This window comes from Salvelinus sp. IW2-2015, linkage group LG15 (assembly GCF_002910315.2).
Source record: "Salvelinus sp. IW2-2015 linkage group LG15, ASM291031v2, whole genome shotgun sequence".
In the NCBI taxonomy this organism is placed as follows: Eukaryota; Metazoa; Chordata; class Actinopteri; order Salmoniformes; family Salmonidae; genus Salvelinus; species Salvelinus sp. IW2-2015.
In genome coordinates, this window is record NC_036855.1 from 48130302 (window position 1) to 48151493 (window position 21192).

Below are 21192 nucleotides of genomic sequence, written 5' to 3' on the forward strand. Positions count from 1 at the left end.
TTAGCTTCACGATCGTTTGTTTTTTGTTTGTTTAGTAAGTGTTTGTTTTTCTTCATTAAAAGAAGATGGCTTTCTTTCACGCTGCGCCTTGGTCCACTCATTCGTCATATAACGGTCGTGATACGTATGGAACACTTACTGATGCTGTTTTCTGTTATTTTCTTTCTTTTGACAGATTCAACCAAGTATGTGTTTTTGACATCCATTGTGAATGACAACAGTTCCTCTCTCAATGCGAAAAATCTTTCCAACACTCTTCTTCGATAACCACTGAGCCTCGGTGTGAAATAGAACATTATCATGCTCCACATAGTTTTGCAAACAGGCATGCGCGCAATGGATGTGGTTTACAATCAAAGCTACCTGCTGCATTATAGCTCAGACATTTTGCCAGTTGCTCTCAGTGTATCATATACTGTAATGCGTCTATAAGACAGAGGGAGACACATTTATAACTAGAGTGCAGAGGCCTGCACGCCGTCCCGCCATAGATGGAGCCCCATCTGTGCAAAAGCCCACCATTCGATCCCATATGGAATCTGTTTTTTTGTCAATATAGCCACGCAGCAGACTGAACATCCCCTATGACATTTCATGCTTGGGAATCGTGAGACAGAACAATATGTCCTTGTGAATAGCATCCCCCGGCAAAGTCAATACATGGCAATCTCGGCTTTCACAGCTAATGTCTATTTGGAGAGCATAAGGTGGTTGAGTTTGAGTCGTTCAGTCAGTTTACTCTTGATTGCTAGCAATAGCATACCTTCTTTGTTTAACAGTGTTATCTAACAAAGGTATTATTGTGAGTTTATGTGCCTCTGCCTCCCCACAGATTGTTTTCACCATATAAATTGTAATAGCAAAGTCTCTGCAAGAGTGTATGATTTCATAGCGTAGCAGGCCTAGACATTCACCATGGGAACGATTCAAGTGCAACGGTCAGTTGCGGCCTTTCGTCATGATCTAAGGGTGAATTTGATCTTTTAGATTTGAATAATTTTCATTCCGATTTTTAATGTTAACCACATTACAATGCTTTTGAGATACGAATACGATATTATAACATACAGTACCAGTCAAAAGCTAGGACACACCTACTCATTCTAGGGTTTTTCTTTATTTGTACTATTTTCTACAATGTAGAATAATAGTGAAGACATCAAAACTATGAAATAACACATATGGAATCATGTAGTAACCAAGAAAGTGTTAAACAAATCAAATATATTTTATATTTAGGATTCTTCAAAGTAGCCACCCTTTGCCTTGCTTACAGCCTTGATTGCAGCTTTGCAAACTTTAGCAGTGGCTGAGAGGAGGAAGAAGAACATTTTAGGAATTTGACAGTTTTCCCTGAATTGAATTGAGTTCCCATTACAATCTGAAAGCGCGGTTACAAAATAATCAGATTTAGCCTCACAACATTCATAAAAAGAATATTGTACTTTTTACGCCATACGTTTTCCCTGACACCCAAAAATACTCATTACATTTTTATGCTTAGCAGGACAGGAGAATTGACAAATTCACGCACGTATTAAGAGAACATCCCTGGTCATCCCTACTGTCGTTGATCTGGCGGACTCACTAAACACACAAATGCTTCGTTTGTAAATTATGACTGTGTTGGAGTGTGCCCCTGGCTATCCGGAATTTTTCTTTAATTTTTTATTGTGCTGTCTGGTTTGCTTAATATAAGGAATTTGAAATTATTTATGCTTTTACTTCTACTTTTGATACTTAAGTATATTTTAGCAATTACATTTACTTTTGATACTTATATTTATATATAAATATATACTTACATATAAAACCAAATACTTTTAGACTTAGTATTTTACTGGGTGACTCACTTTTACTCCAGTCATTTCTATTAAGGTATCTTTACTTTTACTAAAGTATGACATTTGAGTACTTTTTTCCACCACTACCATTCACAGACTCCGACACATACACACTAGGGTTCAATATTTTCTGCAGAATCGACCAATTTTCCTCCTAGAGAAATAGCAAGAAATGAACGGTCTTTCCAGTATTCCCGTTCAAACTGGAAATGGTATTTAAAAGCAAATAATACCAGCAAAAGAAATCTGACATGATTATACCACTGGGGGGCTGTCCAGATGGTGGTCCGGACTGCCCAACGCATCACCAGGAGCACACTTTCTGCCCTCCAGGACACCTACAGCACCCGATGTCACAGGAAGGCCAAAAAGATCATCAAGGACATCAACCACCCGAGCAACTGCCTGTTCACCCTGCTAACATCCAGAAGGCGAGGTCAGTACAGGTGCATCAAAGCTGGGACCGAGAGGCTGAAAAACAGCTTCAATCTCAAGGCCATCAGACTTAAATAGCCATCACTAACTGGGTATCACCCTGCACCTTAGAGGCTACTGACCTATGTACATAGACCTGGAATCACTGGTCACTTTAATAATGTAACACTAGTCACTAATACTGTTTACATACTGGTTTACTTATTACATATGTATATACTGTATTCTACACTACTGTATTTTAGTCATTGTCACTTCAACATTGCTTGTCTTAATATTTTTATATTGCTGTATTGTTCGATACTACTGCACTGTTGGAGCTAGGAAGACAAGCATTTCGCTACACCCGCAAAAACAACTGCTAAATGAGCTGGTGTAACTGAGTCAGGTTTGTAGGCCTCTTTGCTCACACACACTTTTTCAGTTCTGACCATAAATTTTCTATGGGATTGAGGTCAGGGCTTTGTGATGGCCACTCCAATACCTTGACTTTGTTGTCCTTAAGCCATTTTGACACAACTTTGGAAGTATGCTTGGGGTCATTGTCCATTTGGAAGACCCATTTGCAACCAAGCTTTAACTTCCTGACTGATGTCTTGAGATGTTGCTTCAATATATCCACATAATTTTCCTTTCCTCATGATGCCATCTATTGTGTGAAGTGCACCAGCCCCTCCTGCAGCAAAGCACCCCCACAACATGACGCTGCCACCCCCGTGCTTCACGGTTGGGATGGTGTTCTTCGGCTTGCAAGCCTCCCCCTTTTTCCTCCAAACACAACAATTGTCATTATGGCCAAACAGTTCTATTTTTGTTTCTCATTTCTCATCTCTAAAAAGTAAAATCTTTGTCTCCATTCGCAGTTGCAAACCAGTGTCTGGCTTTTTTATGGCGGTTTTGGAGCAGTGGCCACTTCCTTGCTGAGCGGCCTTTCAGGTTATGTCGATATATGACTAGTTTTACTGTGGATATAGATACTTTGGTACCTGTTTCCTCCAGCATCTTCACAAGGTCCTTTGCTGTTGTTTTGGGATTGATTTGCACTTTTCGCACCAAAGTACGTTCATCTCTATGAGACAGAACGTGTCTCCTTCCTGAGCAGTATGATGGCTGCGTGGTCCCATGGTGTTTATACTTGCGTACTATTGTTTGTACAAATGAACTTGGTACCTTCAGGCATTTGGAAATTGCTCCCAAGGATGAACCAGACACGTGGAGGTCTACACTTTTTTTCTAAAGTCTTGGCTGATTTCTTTTGATTTTCCCATGATGTCAAGCAAAGAGACACTGAGTTTGAAGGTAGGCCTTGAAATACATCCACAGGTACACCTCCAATTGAATCAAATGATGTCATTTAGCCTATCAGAATCTTCTAAAGCCATGACATACTTTTCTGGAATTTTCCAAGCTGTTTAAAGGCACAGTCAACTTAGTGTATGTAAACTTCTGACCCACTGGAACTGTGATACAGTGAATTATAAGTGAAATAACCTGTCTGTAAACAATTGTTGGAAAAATGACTTGTGTCATGCACAAAGTAGATGTCCTAACCGACTTGCCAAAACTATAGTTTGTTAACAAGACATTTGTGGAGAGGTTGAAAAATGAGTTTTAATGACTCCAACCTAAGCTTATGTAAACTTCCGACTTCAACTGTAAATACTAATGTTAAAACATTAGATTTAAAATGTCAATCTAAATTGTACTTTATTGCTAGAAATAGGCTTACCATAGATTGTTTTGGCTAACTAATGCTAATGAATGGTAACGAATGCAATAGGTAAATGTTTATTTAAATTTAAATTTTACTTTATTGGGAAAAGTGAATGGGTTTTGGCGGTAAATCCCGGTAAATCTCGGTAACCCTGTTTCCGCCATTAAACCCTAATCCACACCCACCACACACGTTCCACCGCAGAAAACTAGGACACACAATATATTCCGCAACACTACTCAACCTTCCCCTCAACAGCAGGAAGTAGCTCCCTCACTTCCTTTCATCTTCGGCTGGCTTCCTGTTTTTAGTCTCCTCTAAATCCCATCACTAAAGGGTGCTCTCTGGCTGTCTCATCAAAAGCTGTGTAGAACAGGCTGCAGTGAACCGTGTGACCAGCTACTCAGAGCCACGCAGGCTGTGTTTGTTCTTTAATTAGGGAGACTGGATTAGCTAGTCAGTGACATTAAGACAATAATTCATTACGATGGTACACTAAGGAGGAGACATAAGACTTATTTGAACTGCTAAAAAAGTGCCTTATTAAATTACGTCATGGCCCTGCAAGAGTATGCCATGTTGTCGCTGAGCATTGGTCGAGTGGGTGTTTGGTTGTCTGGGTGTTTTAGTTGAGTGTTTGTTTGGATGGCCATTTGTGTGCTAAGTTGAGTGTGTTGAGTGTGTGCGTGCACGTGTCTCTGTGTGCATGTTTGTGCATGGTGCGCACATTGTGTATCTGTGTGTTTGATTTGGCCCCCATTGTCGGATTATCACGCTCTTGCAGCGTGATGTCTAATACACACATCTGCCAATCATTCTTAGAGAGGCTTACCGGCAGAATGGGAAAAAACTAACTGGATTTAAGACACAGATTTACTAGCCTATCTACCAAAGCAGAGTGTCTGGACACATTCAGTCACGCCTAGTTACTAAAGCACTGATCGATTGGACACATTGCACACTAACTCCTATGTCAATTTAACCTCTACTTACTACCCCCTATATCTACTTATAGCCCTCACCATCTTTATTTGCCATCCCTCTCTGCTAAACTTCTCCTGGGGTGCTGCTCTGTGGCTGACCATGTTGCTGTGTCAGAGTGATATAAGGATATGGATGGGGGCTTAACTTTGTCCTAAATGTGTTTTTGGCATATCCCAACTCTCCCTTAGAAACCCTCTGAGAATGGGGTCACAGCCAGAGTGCTCATTATCCAGCGAGCCTGGGGCAATTAGGGTTAAGTGCCTTGCTCAAGGGCACATGGAGAGATTTTTCCCCTTGTAAGCTCGTGGATTCGAACTAGCGACCTTTCGGTTACTGGCCCAGGAGTACTGTGTCAGAAAAAATACACATTTCTATGCAAATGAACAATAAAGTCCTGTTCTATACAATTCTCTCTCTACTAGATCCCTCTCTGTCGCTACTTATTTACCCTCCCTATCTCCATCTACAGTATTACCCCTTTCCAACTATACTTCTCTTTCTACAACATCTCTCCACCACCCCTCCTTTATCTCCTTTATCTCCAATTATCCCCTCTCTATAACTCTCCTTCAAACTGGGAATTGCACCTCTGCCCAAAGTTCTCTTACCATTTGGGGCATCAGCCAGATGCCATAGTCTTTTAATGATTAGCACACAGGCTCTGATGCCATGGTAACCTGTTTGCCGGTTAGGAGTGTGTTGCTTTCACTAGGAGCAAGAGTCGGCTGACTCAAAGAGATGAACACAGCGAGACTCACCTCTCATCACTCCCGCCATTATCTGTGTCATTACTATGGATGTAGATCACACACACACACACACACTTGGGAATTCACTATAGGCTAAGCTAGAGAATAACGCCTCGTCCTCCGGGGAGATTAATTTCTGCTCTATCCATCCCTAATTCATCTACTTTATTATTCATATATTAGCGTTGTGTTCGCTAACCCAGTCCAAAAACCTAAACATACATTATATGGCAATATAACCCATCCACCATAATCTATCCAATCATTTCTACTGCTTTGGTCTGATTCTCTGGTATCTCCTATGGGACTAATACAGAGATTGAATAACAGACTAGTTAATTGAATATGAGTGTTGGGACATACCATGATAGTAAATAAATAATACACTGATTCGTGAGAACCTTGAGTTGGGTTACAAGGCTAGGCAGTGTCAGGGTTAGCTGAAGTGCTCTGTGCTCTCTTGTACAGGATTAAATTCATGCCTATTTTCTAATCAGAGAGATAGAGAGAGACTATAAAGTCACTGACATTGTCCATCACACATCTGGGAACAAGGGAGCGAAAAGGATGTAGGGAGAAAGATGGAGAGAAGGTGTGTGAGTCTTAATGACGCATAGTGCTACTGACTCATTACTCTTTCTGGGCTAATGCTCTTTAGTGCACATTCTAAATACTGTACAGACACACACACACACACACACACACACACACACCCACCACACACACACACACAACACACACACACACACACACTCACATTCTGTACCCATACCAGGGTATACCTCAGCTCAGGCAGGATAGACAACTACCCACCATACGGCAGAACACAATTCTACCTGTATCCCAACATAGCAAGCTACCACCCACCTGGAGCGGGCGAGAAGGGGACTAGGGATGGCTGGCACAGGGCAGAGGGTGGAGGGTAGAGGAGGTAGGAGGGGGGTGGTTGAGCTTCAGAGAACCCACCTTTCTTTGCTTTGCAACATGCAGAACCCATCGCCGACAATCCAGCATCGTCAATATCCCATCACAAACTGACAGTGGCCGAAGATAGAGATAGAAAGACAGAGAGAAAGAAAAAGCAACGAGGACTGTAACAGAGGACAGTTATCCGGACTTTTCATTCCGCTAGCAACATCTAATGGTAAAATGGCAGAGTTCGGGCGTGGCAGGCTCTCATGGCCCCACCAGAGTTGAGGTGCGACGCCGTCCGGTGTGAGAGGGTCCATGCTGAACGTGGGGAGCGGTTGGGGGTCTGAGAGGGGGGAGCGGGAACGATGGCAGCAGATGTGAGAGACGCGTGTGTATCCTGCAGGCTGCGTTTCATCTAGCCCTCGCTGCAGCTGTGAGGCCTCGGGAATCTCGCTCGGGGGGGGGGGGGGGGGAGGACGACGACAATCGTGGATTACATCTTTAGATTATTTTTTTATTTATCTATTCACTGTTTTTCTTTTTTTTATTACATCTTTATTTCATTTGTCTGGGGATGGTAACCCCCGCTTAACTTTTTTCCCTCCATGTGAAATAGTTTTAATGAAGAAAGATGATGCTGTTGTCCGGCCGTGGGGGGTGTGGGGTGCATGGCAGATAAACCCACAGGGAATGTAGAAATCTGTTTTTAAATTCCTTTGGAAGAAGGAAACCAGTTTTTTTGGCGGGGATTTAGTAGAGAGTCTGTGAGGAAATATCTCTCCCCCATTCTATCCCTCCCCTAACCTTTCTCTCGTATGCCACCTGAGGGATCCTGGATTCCCCAGTGTGGTAGGGTAATCCCACGAAGGTGGGGGGGGGGGTGCTGAATGTCAAATCCTGTCATGGTTTTCTAGCACTCACACAAACACACACTCACACATGTGGCAGCGTAGTCTAGTGGTTAGAGCGTTGGACTAGTAACCGAAAGGTTGCAAAATGGAATCCCTGAGCTAACAAGGTACAAATCTGTCGTTCTGCCCCTGAACAAGGCAGTTGACCCACTGTTCCTAGGCCGTCATTGAAAATAAGAATTTGTTCTTAAACTGACTTGCCTAGTAAAATAAAGGAAAAATAAAATAAAAATGATGGAGAGCATACTTGCAGAAGGGCAGACGCACACACATACAGACACAAGAAAAGATCAACAACCTGTTATCCAATAATATATCCATTTCAGACATAGAGGAGGGGGAGGTGTAAAAGAGGAGGGTAACCATGGTTACTCACCTATATCTGTCTCTTTGTGGTTCTTGACCAGTTCGGCCAGTTCAAAGTTCCCCGCAATGATGGCCACCTGTGAGAGAGGGGGGATCAGGAGGATTGCAATTTGAGGGCCACATTTAGTTTTCTGCAAAACAGCCTTTGCATTGCTCTACAAATTCAAACAATTCATTGTATGTGTGTGTGTCTGTCTGTGTAGTAATCTGGACATGATTCCACTAAATTCTTATCTGGATTTAACCATCTGCAACCTGTTACAAATCCTGACCTTTAGCATGACCGGAACACACACACACACACACATGTCCATACCAATATGCATACACGCCCACACTCACCCACACCCACCAGCGAAAGAGTGAGAGATGGTGAGAGAGAGAGAGAGCAGTGGTGGAAGAGAGCAAGTGGGAGAAAGAAAGTGAAGAGAGGGAGCAATAGTTTTTAATAGAGAGAGAGGGACGAGAGAGACAGCAAGGGGTCGCCAGAGAGAGGGATATAGGGATATGTTGTGAGAAATGCTTGAGAGGCCATCCTACCTGCACCTAATGGGAGACAGAGTGTGGTGGCTGGCGGGTCAGCTGTGGCATTGTGGTAGCATGGCTCTAATGGAAGAAGGACCCTTTCACTAGCCCCGTGTGACATGAAAGAATCACAAACCCACATTCACCCGTCCCCTCTCATCTTTCTTTCCTCTCACTCTCACTCTCCTCTCTCATCTTTTTTGTTCTCCCCTTCTCTCTTCCCTTTCTCGTCATTACCACTTCTCCACCAGAGGACAAAAACAAATGTAAATACAGCAGCAAGCAGCCATGGCATTTTTTAAGCCTTTTGGCACCACAGCGCCACCGTCAGCCCCGTCAACATGGCAGCATGGGGATCTATGGGTTGGTGACAAGTCACCCTCAGTCTCACCCACTGGAGGAAAAGGGACGCAATATCATAGTGTCCCCAGGGTGCAGTGGATGTACATATAGTGTACAGTGAGAGGGGCAGCGCTTTGATTCCATTACAGGAGAACTCATTCCTGGGAGAGGGAGTAGGTGGGGTAGGGGGAAGAACTCATTCCTGGGGGGGTAGGGGGAAGAGTGGGGAGGAGGGTAGGTGGGGGGTTTACTGCAGTCTTTTTGGACGACACTTAATAACAAAATACAAACCTTCCACGCTTAAACATAACATGCCCTCATTTCTTATGAGCCGTTGTGATAGGTATAACACCGATTGCAGATCACTGGGTATCATAACTGAACACTGGTAAACTGGGAGCGATAGCACTGAGGCGATGGAAGGTACAGAATGAAGCCTACACCTGATTTAAAAAAAGGTGCTATCTAAACCAAAAATGGTTTTTCGGCTGTCCCCATATGAGAACCCTTTGAAGAACCCCTTTTGGGTTCCATGTAGAACCCTTTCCAAAGGGGGTTCTACATGGAACCCAAAAGAGTTCTACCTGGAACCAAAAAGGGTTCTCCTATGGGGACAACTGCAGAACTCTTTTTGGCCCCTTTTCTTCTCAGTGTATAGCTGTAGTGTGGTTTAAAGTCTAAAGACCACATCTAACCCACACGGCTGTAGTGTAGTGCACAGCCTTGTATAGGGGAAACAAGCCCACTAACGCCTTGATTGCCACCCCCTTCCTTCAGTCCCTCACTCCTTCATGTTCCCACAGCATAAAAATGCTGGGAATGACCCCTTGTTTCCATGAAGACACATTGTTGTCTATGGTGGTGGACGAGAGGAGGAGGAGGAAGCGAATGAGGTAGTGGAGGAGGAATGGGTGGAGAATTGTGCCTGAAACTACATCCAACGACTCAGGGAGGAAATTCATTCTGATTCAAGACCAGGCAGAATCCTTAAAGGGCCAGGCACATAGGAGAACGCGAGTAGGGAAGATGGAGAAGACAGGAGGAGATTGGAAAGGAGATGGGGAAAGGAGGAATTGTTAGAGATACAGAGACAGAGAGCAGAAACACTCTCTTCCCCTTCCCCTCGCTCTTGAATTTGCATGTTCTTGTTTCTCATCACGAGTTTCTCAATACTGATAAACGTCAGCCCATACCCTGGGCTAAAAGGGTAGACTTTCGCTGAGAGACAAATAGCGATTGGAGCTTCAGTATAGTGTCGAACACTTCTGCATGTTTCACTGATTCCAGTGTTTCATCTCATTCCAGTTTCTTGTTCCACATCCCACTGGGCACAGGCAGTTCAACGTAATTTACATTCAATGACATGGAAACAAAGTTGATTCAACCAGTGTGTGCCCAGTGGTATTCCAATCTCATCTGAATGCAACACAGTGAAAGAAACGGACTCACTGTCCACTGCTGACAGAAAGAAAGATGGCGAAATGGAAAGAGAGAGAGAGAGAAGGGGGAAATAAATGGGAGAAAGGAAAGACAAGGAGGCAGAACACTCAAAGAGAACGAGAGGAGAGAAAAGGAGAGAAAATGTGAGAAATGAAAAGAGAATGAAGCTGAGGGAGAGGACATGAGAAAGAAAAGGAATAAAGGAGAAAGGGAATAGGGAAGAAAGGATCAAATAAGAGACTGACGAGGAGAGAGGAGAAAAAATGTGAAAGGGATAAAGGACACATCTGGGAAGATGGGAGCGACAGAGGGAACAGGGGGGAGTTAGAAAGTAAGGTCGAAACAGGCAAACGGTGAATATAAGAATATTGTGAAACACCTATATACAGAGTCTAGGGCCAACAGAGGAGGGGGAGAGACTTTGAGTCACTCAGCAGAGCTCTAATTGATGATCTCATTGGGCTGCTGGGACTCTATTTTTAGCTACAGATACGCAGGCAGAGCAGTGGAGACACACACTATAATTTCCACTCTGTTGAACTCTGCCCCAATAAGGGACAATACTTGGTCAATTAATTGGCAACATTGGTAGAGACACCTATATTCAGTTTCTGGGACCCATACAGGAATTGTACCCACCACCATGGTATTGGGAGTACCATGTTCTAATCCACTTAGCCATCCTCTGCTTGTGACTTTTCCTTCTCTCCTCTAGATATTTCAAGTATAAAAGACCAGTGCAATTGGAAAAGAATAGGAGACAATTAGACAAGTTAAACTTTTGGGGCCAACCCCACTGATGAAGGCCAGCGTAAATAAGAGGGCCACTGAAGTGCCTGAGGAGGACCATCGAGGACGCGAGGACTGCCTTACATAAAAGCCTGCTTCAAAACGCTCCTTCGTGACTCAGACGTGACTCATGTGGGACTCTCATTGGAATCAATAATGTCAGCCGCACTGCCTTCTGCGTCTTCAAGCAATTACATATTATCTCTGCAAGACACAGGGCAAAATATCTAGCCAACCCATGGACATATGCAACTTTGCAAGATGTCTACAGCTGCGTCGAACACACAACTATGTCGCCTAGTAAGACTCAACCCATTCCCTTCAGCACTTGCTTTTCAGATGCCGGTACAGGAGAGGAGTCAAGTAGAGGAGTTAGGTACAGTAGAGGAAGCCACTTCAGACTATCGAGATGCATCCTTGGTATTACTTGGGACTTGAAACGTGTGTTCTACTCAACAGAGTCCCATTCACACTGCCATCTCTGACCCAGGTTTCCACCTGCTGATAAGAACACTTCCCCACAGCAGCACATGAAAGAAGTCTGAGACGGTACACATTCTTTCTCTCCATCTGAACCAACGTCATAATACTATGAGAGCATTAGCTGAATGTAGGAGGAACATTGGAGGACATTAAGCCGTTAGCTAACAGGCAGAAAATGACCCCTGACCTATCCTAGTTGACGCGGTTACGACGGCGGTGATTATGGCCATTTTAGCTGACATTTTTATTCCCAGTCAGTGACTTACTGAAAACACATTCAGTATATATTCTGTATCTTGGATAAACTATGTAGCCCATGAAGGAAGTAAACCCACGGCTCTGATATGTCAGAACTACAGTAATGCTTTTGGATGAGAGGATGTATTACGGGTCTCACCTGAAAGGGAGTCTGGCTGTTGTAATTCTTCACCTCTTTGTTGGCTCCACGGACCAGCAGCACCCTGGCACAGTTATCCTGGGAAAATACAGGGAAGAACAGGAATCTGAGGAGCGGCTCTGAATTTCTTGGGAATTATCCATCTCTATTAGTCCCATGCCTCCCATACCACACCCAAGACTAGACAGAACACTTGTACAGAAACCCGAATAGTCCAGAAGCCAGTTTTCGATTATTTGAACTAGTAAACAAGTAGAGTGGAAAAAAGCAACATAGGTGGATACAACCCCCAACTTTTAAAAACAAAAATGGAAGAGAGAGAGAGAGAGAGAGAGAGAGAGAGAGAGAGGAGAGAGGAGAGGAAGAGGAGAGAGAGAGAGAGAGAGAGGAGAGAGAGAGAGAGAGAGAGAGAGAGAGAGAGAGGAGAAGAGAGAGAAGAGAATAAAATAGAATATTGACAGAAACAGAGTGCCTGCTACCTGTATGAAGAGAGATTCTGTGTGAAGGAAAGGAAAAAAGAGTGTGAAAGAAAGAGTGTGAAAGAGAGAAAGAGAGAGACAGTTAAAGGGTCTGAATGTGCAGCACAACTCGCCCACAGAGTGCTCAACCACGCATGAACAGTATTGTATACAGAAACACACACCTTAACACACACACAATCAATTCTGTACTCATGCCAGTTTGCAAAGTAACTAACATGAAGGATGTGCATTCTGGCATTTGTCGAGTGCATAATATGCTCTCTATATTTTGACATGTTCAACAAACTAACAATCCCATCTATTGGCATTTTATAATCTCCATTTGCATTGAAGCTTATTTGGAAATAGAAATGGATGACGTGTAAACCCCCCTCTCTCTCTCTCATTCTGCCCGTCCTCTTTCTCTCCCACTGTCTCTCTCACTCTGACACCTCCCCCCCCCCCCATCTCTAATTGTAGCCCTGTCACAGGATAATACGACTTGAAGGTTTAAATACTAGGAGAACCGTGTATGTGTACAGACACTAAACCTACCGAACATTAGGAGACATGGGGATTCCGCCTCAACAGTTTGCAGAAAAATCCCCAAATGTGAAAGGGATGAAGAGAAAGAGAGAGGAAGAGACAGAGACGAGGATAGATACAAGACACGATAGAAGAACGTGTTCAAACATTCATTCGTTCCTTGTGCTGTTCATTCGTTTGTTCCTTGTGCTGGACTACTAAATGCAAAGTAAATTGTATCGGTATATGTCTTATCTATCCAGTGCAGGTGGGACAGAGGTCGGTTGTAAGTGAATGTATTAATGTCCTCTATGTTTTTCGTGTACGCAACATCTACTCTATTCTAGGCCATAGTGCTAATTGAGTCAGATGATTCTGAATAAGGATATGGTGGGAGAGTTGAGAAACAAGTGGGTTGAGATGGGAAAAGCTTTTCAAGCAAGAGTGGGGTCAGGACTCAAATGCATTTAAGAAATGCTATGCTATAGAATACATTTAGCTAATGAACATGTACAAATCTGGGGTCTCATTGAGTCTAGAGTAGGAGGGGAGCTGAATGGTGGGAATGAGAGACAGACTTAACAGAGAGACATCAGGGAGACCTCTAGGCCTACACAATCAAACCAGATGGAAGAAGGGCAGTTATACCTGTATGAACAAACAAACACACACACGCACACACACCTCACCTGGTTGTAGAGAGCACAAATGTGCAGCGCCGTGTTCCCTGAGGCGTTCTGTGCGCTCGTGTCCGCCCCGTAGAACAGCAGATGCTCCAGGTGCTGGACATAGCCATTCCGACAAGCCTGTACATACGCACACACAAACACACACATAAAACAATACATGTTTATTATAATTGCTATATTTATTATACAGTGCCTAGTGAAAGTCTACACACCACTTTCACAGTTGTCACATTCTAAATCTAAAAAAGGATGACATTACATTTTTTTCCCCCTACAGATCTACACAACCTGCTGCACATTTTCAATTTGAAAGAAAAAGTATTGAACATTTAAAATGAAGATCGCATATGTCTTCACACCCCAGACTTAATACTTGGTGGAATCACCGTTTTAGATGATTCTACCAGCTCAAGACAACTCTTAGGCCAACATATATCCATTGTTTTTGACAAAATTGCTCGAGCTCAGTAAATTTGGTTGGGAATTATGGATTGACAGCAATATTCAGACCTTGTCTCAGTTTTTCAAGCATATTTAAAGTCAGGACTGAGACTGGACCCATTGGGAACACTCCACACCTATTGAAAAGCCATTGTGTGTCTGGAAAGCCCTTCTGTGTGTTCATTAATATTTGTGTAATTGTCCCACTGAAAAATAAAACTCTATCGCAGGGTTAGGTATTCAGAAGACTGAGGCAGGTTTTCCTTTAACATTTTACCTGGACTTTGCTCCTTTCATAATTATTTTTATCCTGACAAACTCCCCAGTCCCTGCTGGTGACGACAAGCATACCCATAAAATGATGTTGCCACCACCAAAAATTGTGTTTAACCAGATACAATGATATTTTACAGTAAACAAATTGACAAAAGACATTCAGCACGCTTATAGGGAAGGACATTCAACAAGTACAGCACTTACACAAATGACTGATGATTGGCTGAGAGAAATTGATAATAAAAAGATTGTGAGGGCTGTTTTGACATTATCGATCATAGTCTGCTGCTGGAAAGATGTACAGTATGTGTTATGGTTTTACATCCCCTGCTATATTGTGGATAAAGAGTTACCTGTCTAACAGAACACAGAGGGTGTTCTTTAATGGAAGCCTCACCAACATAATCCAGGTAGAATTAGGAATTCACCAGGGCAGCTGTTTAGGCCCCTTACATTACATTTTTTTTTACTAACGACATGCCACTGGCTTTTTGAGTAAAGCCAGTGTGTCTATGTATGCAGATGACTCAACACTATATATGTTAGCTACCACAGTGACTGAAATGACTACAACACTTAACAAAGAACTGCAGTTAGTTTCAGAATGGGTGGCAAGGAATAAGTTAGTGCTAAATATTTCAAAAACTAAAAGCATTGTATTTGGGACAAATCATCCACTAAACCCTAAACCTCAACTGTATCTTGTAATTAATAATGTGGAAATTGAGCAAGTTGAGGTGACTAAACTGCTTGGAGTAACCCTGGATTGTAAACTGTCATGGTCAAAACATATTGATACAAGAGTAGCTTAGATGGGGAGAAGTCTGTCCATAATAAAGTGCTGCTCTGCCTTCTTAACGCTATCAACAATGCAGGTCCAACAGGCCATAATTTTGTCGCACCTGGACTACTGTTCAGTAGTGTGATCAGGTGCCTCAAAGAGGGACAATTGGCTCAGAACAGGGCAGTATGACTGGCCTTTAAAAGTACACGGGGAGCTAACATTAATGATATGCATGTCAATCTCTCATGGCTTAAAGTGGAAGAGAGATTGACTTCATGTTGTGTTGACAAGCTGAATGTACCGAGCTGTCTGTTTAAACTACTAGCACACAGCTCGGACACCCATGCATACACCACAAGACATGCCACCAGAGGTCTCTTCACAATCCCCAAGTCAAGAACAGACTATGGGAGGCGCACAGTACTACATACAGTAGATCCATGACTAAATGGAACTCTATTCAACATCAGGTAACACATGCAAGGAGTAGAATCATATTTTAAAAAACAGCTACAAATACACCTTATGGAACAGTGGGGACTGTGAAGAGACGCACACAAAGGTACAGACACACGCATACACACACAAGCGCTAGCACACGCACTCTACACACACGTACATTGTGATATTGTTGTATGGTGGTATTATACATTTTGTATTGTAGATATGTAGTGGTGTAATAATGTTATATGATGTACCGTTTTATATGTCATGTAAGTGCCTTAATGTGTTTGGACCCCAGGAAGAGTAGCTGCTGCCTTGGCAGGAACTAATGGGGATCCCTAATAAATACAAAAACAAAAATACTCGAAAATACAGAGGGTTTCACAACATTGCATTCTCTCCACATTACTGTCCTGTATGACAAAGTGAAAAAAAAAAAAGTCTGTGTTAAAACATTTATTTTAAATCCTCCATTATGTTTGCAAAAAGGTCCTTAAGTAATACTGCAAGACAAAATGAGAAGGAAATACACTTTTTGGCTTAAAATAAAAACTTCCAATCCAATAAAACACACAGTGAGTGAAACCATCTGCATTTTCAAGTAATGTGGTTGGGCATCGTCATGGTATGTGTGTGTATGCTTGTCGCAATTTTAATGCCAATGACACACCAGATTGGCTTTCCAAGAGGAGTTGAGTGTTCCTGAGGGGTCCAGTCTCGGTCCTGACTTAAATCTGATTGAAAATCCGAGACACGGTTTGAATATCGCTGTCCATCAATGATCCCCAACCAAATTTACTGAGCTTGAGCAATTTTGACAAAAACAATGGATATATGTTGCCCTAAGAGTTGTCTTGAGCTGGTAAAATCATACGCAATCAAGACATGTTAGTTAAAAAATATATATTATTAATTTAGAAAATGTTCTATACTTTTTCTTTCACTTCGAAAATGTGGAGCAGGTTGTGTAGATCTGTAGGGAAAAATACAATTTAATCACTTTTAGATACACATATACAGTTTATATACAGTATTCAGACACCTTGACTTATTCCCCATTTTGTTACGTTACAGACTTATTCTAAAATGTATTTTTTTTAAATTCCCTAATCAATCTACACACAATACCCCATAATGATAAAGAATTTTTTTTTTTTTCCCCCACATTTAATTAACATTTTAAACTGAAATATCACATTTACATAAGTATTCAGACACTTTACTCAGTACTTTGTTGAAGCAATTTTGGCAGTGATTCAGGCCTCGAGTCTTCTTGGGTATGACGCTACAAGCTTGGCACATCTCTATTTGGGGAGTTTCTCTCGTTCTTCTCTGCAGATTATTTCAAGCTCTGTCAGGTTGGATGGGGAGCATCGCTGCACAGCTATTTTCAGATCTCTCTAGAGATGTTCGATTAGGTTCAAGTCTGGGCTCTGGCTGGGCTACTCAAGGACATTCAGAGACTTGTTCCGAAGCCACTCCTGCGTTGTCTTGGCTGTGTGCTTAGGGTTGTTGTCCTGTTGGAAGGTGAACCTTCGCCCAAGTCTGAGCTCCTGGGTGCTCTGGAGCAGGTTTTCATTGAGGTGCTCTCTGTAATTTGCTCTGTTCATCTTTCTCTCGATCCTGACTAGTCTACCAGTCCCTGCCAATAAAAAACATCTCCACAGCATGATGCTGCCACCAACATGCTTCACCGTAGGGATGGTGCCAGGTTTCCTCCAGACGTGATGCTTGGCATTCAGGCCAAAGAGTTCAATCTTGGTTTCATCAGACCAGAGAATCTTGTTTCTCATGATCTGAGAGTCCTTTAGGTGCCTTTTGGCAAACTCCAAGCAGGCTGTCATGTGCCTTTTACTGAGGAGTGGCTTCCGTCTGGCCACTCTTACCATAAAGGTCTGAATTGTGGAGTGCTGCAGTGATGGTTGTACTTCTGGAAGGTTCTCCCATCTCCACAGACGAACTCTGGAACTCTGTCAGAGTGACCATCGGGTTCTTGGTCACCTCCCTGACCAAGGCCCTTCTCCCCCGATTGCTCAGTTTGCTCTAGGAAGAGTCTTTGTGGTTCCAAACTTCTTCTATTTAATAATGATGGAGGCCACTGTGTTCTTGGGGACCTTCAATGCTGCAGAAATGTTTTGGTACCCTTCTCCAGATCTGAGCCTCAACGCAATCCTGTCTCAGAGCACCACGGACAATTCCTTCGACCTCATGGCTTGGTTTTTTCTCTGACATGCATTGTCAACTGTGGGACCTTATATAGACAGATGTGTGCCTTTCCAAATCATGTCCAATCAATTGAATTTACTACAGGTGGACTCCAATCAAGTTCTAGAAAGGTCTCAAGGATTATCAATGGAAACAGGATGCACCTGAGCTCAATTTTGAACCTCATAGCAACATAATTAGAGCAGTAAAAATATGTGTTTTGTCATACCCTTGGTATACGGTCTGATATACCACAGCTTTCAGCCAATCAGCATTCAGGGCTCAAACCACCCTTTTTATAATTATAAACAGATACCACGGGTATTACAAAAAATTACTATTTACTGGTCTAATTATTTTGGTAAAAAGTTTAGAATTGCAATAAGGCACCTCGGGGGTTTGTGCTATATGGCCAATATACCATGGCTAAGGACTGTATCCAGGCGCTTCGTGTTGCGTTGTCTGTAAGAACAGCCCTTAGCGTGTTCTATTGGCCATAAACCACACCCCCTCGTGCCTTATTGGTTAAATATACTACATATGATACACATGGTGAAACAAGCTATATAACAGACTCAGTCTTGGCGTTTCCCTAGATTCAGGCTGCAGTTACATGCCACGTCCAGTAGATGTCAGTGTTCGGCATAAGAGGCAGCACTGAGGCCTTGGAGTTTGTGATATTACGTCCTTAGTTTGAACCCAGTCATCAGATGGAAGAATCAATTCTAGGGGAGTGTAGTGAACAGATGTAGAAAGACACCCGTGCTAAATAAGGCAAGATGTATCAAAGTATAATTCGAAAACCTACATAGATCCAAAGTAATTTATAGGTATCAGGTTGACAGAGAGTGAGTGAAAGAGAGACAGTGGGGGCGAGGGAGGAGAGAGCAAAGGAAGCAGGCATTTCCGTAGCCCATGGGCAAGGCTCGTTTTCGGAGAATGAAAATGAATGCGTTTTGATGATAGTTAACTGATAGGCTAACCTAGAGGAGAGTTGTGTTTGATATGCTGACAGTGCCATGTTCTAGAGGACAGACAGTACAGTACGTCAGTACGTCAGGAAGTATGACATTACTGCTGGCTAGAGCTGATAGCAATCAGAGTAGAACAGGAAGGGAGAGGGTCTAGGAGAGCTATCAACCATCTGTACACACACAGGCACGCGCACACGCACATACGCACATGTACAGGGGAAAAGTATGTGTGCGTGTGTGTGTGCCTGTGTGTGTGTGTACCTGGTGGACTTCGTGCCAGCCGTTTTCGTCCTGGCAGCAGACGGTGGCGTGTTCATGTAGCAGCAACTCGCAGCACAACGGGTCTCCTCCCACCATGGCTGTGTGATAGAGTGCCGTCAGACCCCGACTGTCCTTATAGTCTGGAGACAAACCAAGCTCCAACAGGGTCTGCAACACACACACATACACACAGACGCAGGCAGGCACACACACATTGACATTAGATTTCAAATGCAGATCAAAATACACCTTATGGAACAGCGGGACTGTGAAGAGACACAAACACAGGCACAGACACATGCATACACACACACGATAACATATGCACTGTACACGCGCGTAAACATGGCTTTTGTGTTGTAGATATGTGGTAGTAGAGTAGGTGCCTGAGGGCACACACTTAATGTGATGTGAAATCTGTTGTGAATATATTGTAATGTTTTTAAAATATAAACTGCCTTAATTTTGCTGGATCCCAGGAAGAGTAGCAGCTAATCCATAATATATACAAATACAATATCAATACAACGTATGGGTAAGCTTAAGAGTGGCAGGGTAAATGTTGTGTGTGTTCATGTGCATGTGAGTACGCATGCGTGAGTTGGTGTGTGTGTGTGTGTCCGTACCGTCAGAGTAACCTGGTTCTTGGACCTAGCAGCTTTGTGTAGCGCCGTCATGCCATCTTTGGCCCTGAAGTCCAGGTGAGCCCCTCCATTCTTCAGAACCTTTATAATCTCCACCACGTTATCCAGGTGGGCCGCAAATGTCAGGGGGGTCTCTGTAGAATGACAGAGACAGGATAAAGTGCAGACCTTGGGTCTCTACCTTATTTTGCCTGAGGCCACATTCTGTTAAACTGATCCACCATGTTGACCGCTGCACTCTCGTTTAGTTTCAGAATGGAAGCTTGCTCGTTTACGATGGTCGAACAAGGTTAACATTCTCTCGGTCCATCATTTTGTCAACGATTACGATGTTCCTTGATTGTCTACAGTAGCTTTCATTTTGGTGATTCTGAACGGGATGGACACAGTGAACAGACTGTTTGTGAGTACTGTTAGAACGCCACAGACAAATTAGAAGAGAACAGAACAGAGAAGAAAGGGATCAAAGATGGATCAGAGCACAGAATGCAACATAACATAGGAACACAGTCGGAATGGAACAGAAACAGAACAGAAAACAGACAAAATGGAACCACAAAGGAATTATAGGCCATAGAGGCAATGTTGGAAAAAGTACCGAATTGTCATACTTGAGTAAAAATAAAGATACCTTAATAGAAAATTACTCAAGTAAAAGTGAAAGTCACCCAGTAAATTCCTACTTGAGTAAAAGTCTATAAGTATTTGGTTTTAAACATTTTTAAGTATCAAAAGTAAATGTAATTGCTAAAATATTCTTAAGTATCAAAAGTAAAAGTAAAAATATAAATTATTTCAAATTCCTTATATTCAGCAAACCTGACGCACCCTTTTCTTTTCTTTTTTATTTATTTACGGATAGCCAGGGGCATACTCCAACACTCAGACATCATTTACAAATGAAGCATGTGTTTAGTGAGTCCACCAGATCATAGGCAGTAGGGATGACCAGGGATGTTCTCTTGATAAGTGTGTGAATTCGACAATTTTCCTGTCCTGCTAAGCATTCGAAATATAACGAATACTTTTGGGTGTCAGGAAAAACGTACGGAGTAAAAAGTACACCATTTTCTTTAGGAATGTAGTGAATTAAAAGTAGTAAATGGAATAGAACGTAGTTGTATGAGACTATGTTCTGGGCGACACAGTGGGTGGTAAATCTTCGGGGTCAATTTGTGTCGGTCTACATCTGAGCCCTATGTAATTGTGATGTAATTAGCTTGGGATTTAGAACAGAACGTGTGTGTGTGTGTGTGTGTGTGTGTGTGTGTGTGTGTGTGTGTGTGTGTGTGTGTGTGTGTGTGTGTGTGTGTGGGTGTGCTGTGTGTGTGTGTGTGTGTGTGCGTGTGTATGTGTGTGTGTGTGTGTGTGTGTGTGTGTTTGTGCCTGACTATGCTTATGTCCATGTCTGTGTGTGTACTTCTACAACCAAAATCAATAGTGAGCCAGAGCTCTATAATTGAGCGCTATTCTACAAGCTGCTCTTATCCCTCAATCTCCCAGCAATAAGGCTTAATCTACCATTACCACTTATATCCCATTAATACCCCCTCAATTTCCCTGCTACGAGCCCTAACACCGGTTTCCTTTAGGTACT

At 42.8% G+C, this 21192-nt stretch overlaps 1 protein-coding gene across 1 annotated transcript in view; it reads right to left on the reverse strand.

The window, feature by feature from the left end:
- Window positions 1-21192, reverse strand: part of LOC111974395 (SH3 and multiple ankyrin repeat domains protein 2-like) — a 176940-nt gene that overhangs the window by 133231 nt on the left and 22517 nt on the right. Inside the window, exons 5-9 of the mRNA XM_070447184.1 lie at window positions 19578-19729; window positions 18952-19119; window positions 13567-13683; window positions 11892-11969; window positions 7926-7992 (exon numbers count right to left, since the gene is read on the reverse strand). Coding sequence (XP_070303285.1) covers window positions 7926-7992; window positions 11892-11969; window positions 13567-13683; window positions 18952-19119; window positions 19578-19729 — 582 coding nt within the window. The remainder of the gene's footprint in view (window positions 1-7925; window positions 7993-11891; window positions 11970-13566; window positions 13684-18951; window positions 19120-19577; window positions 19730-21192) is intronic.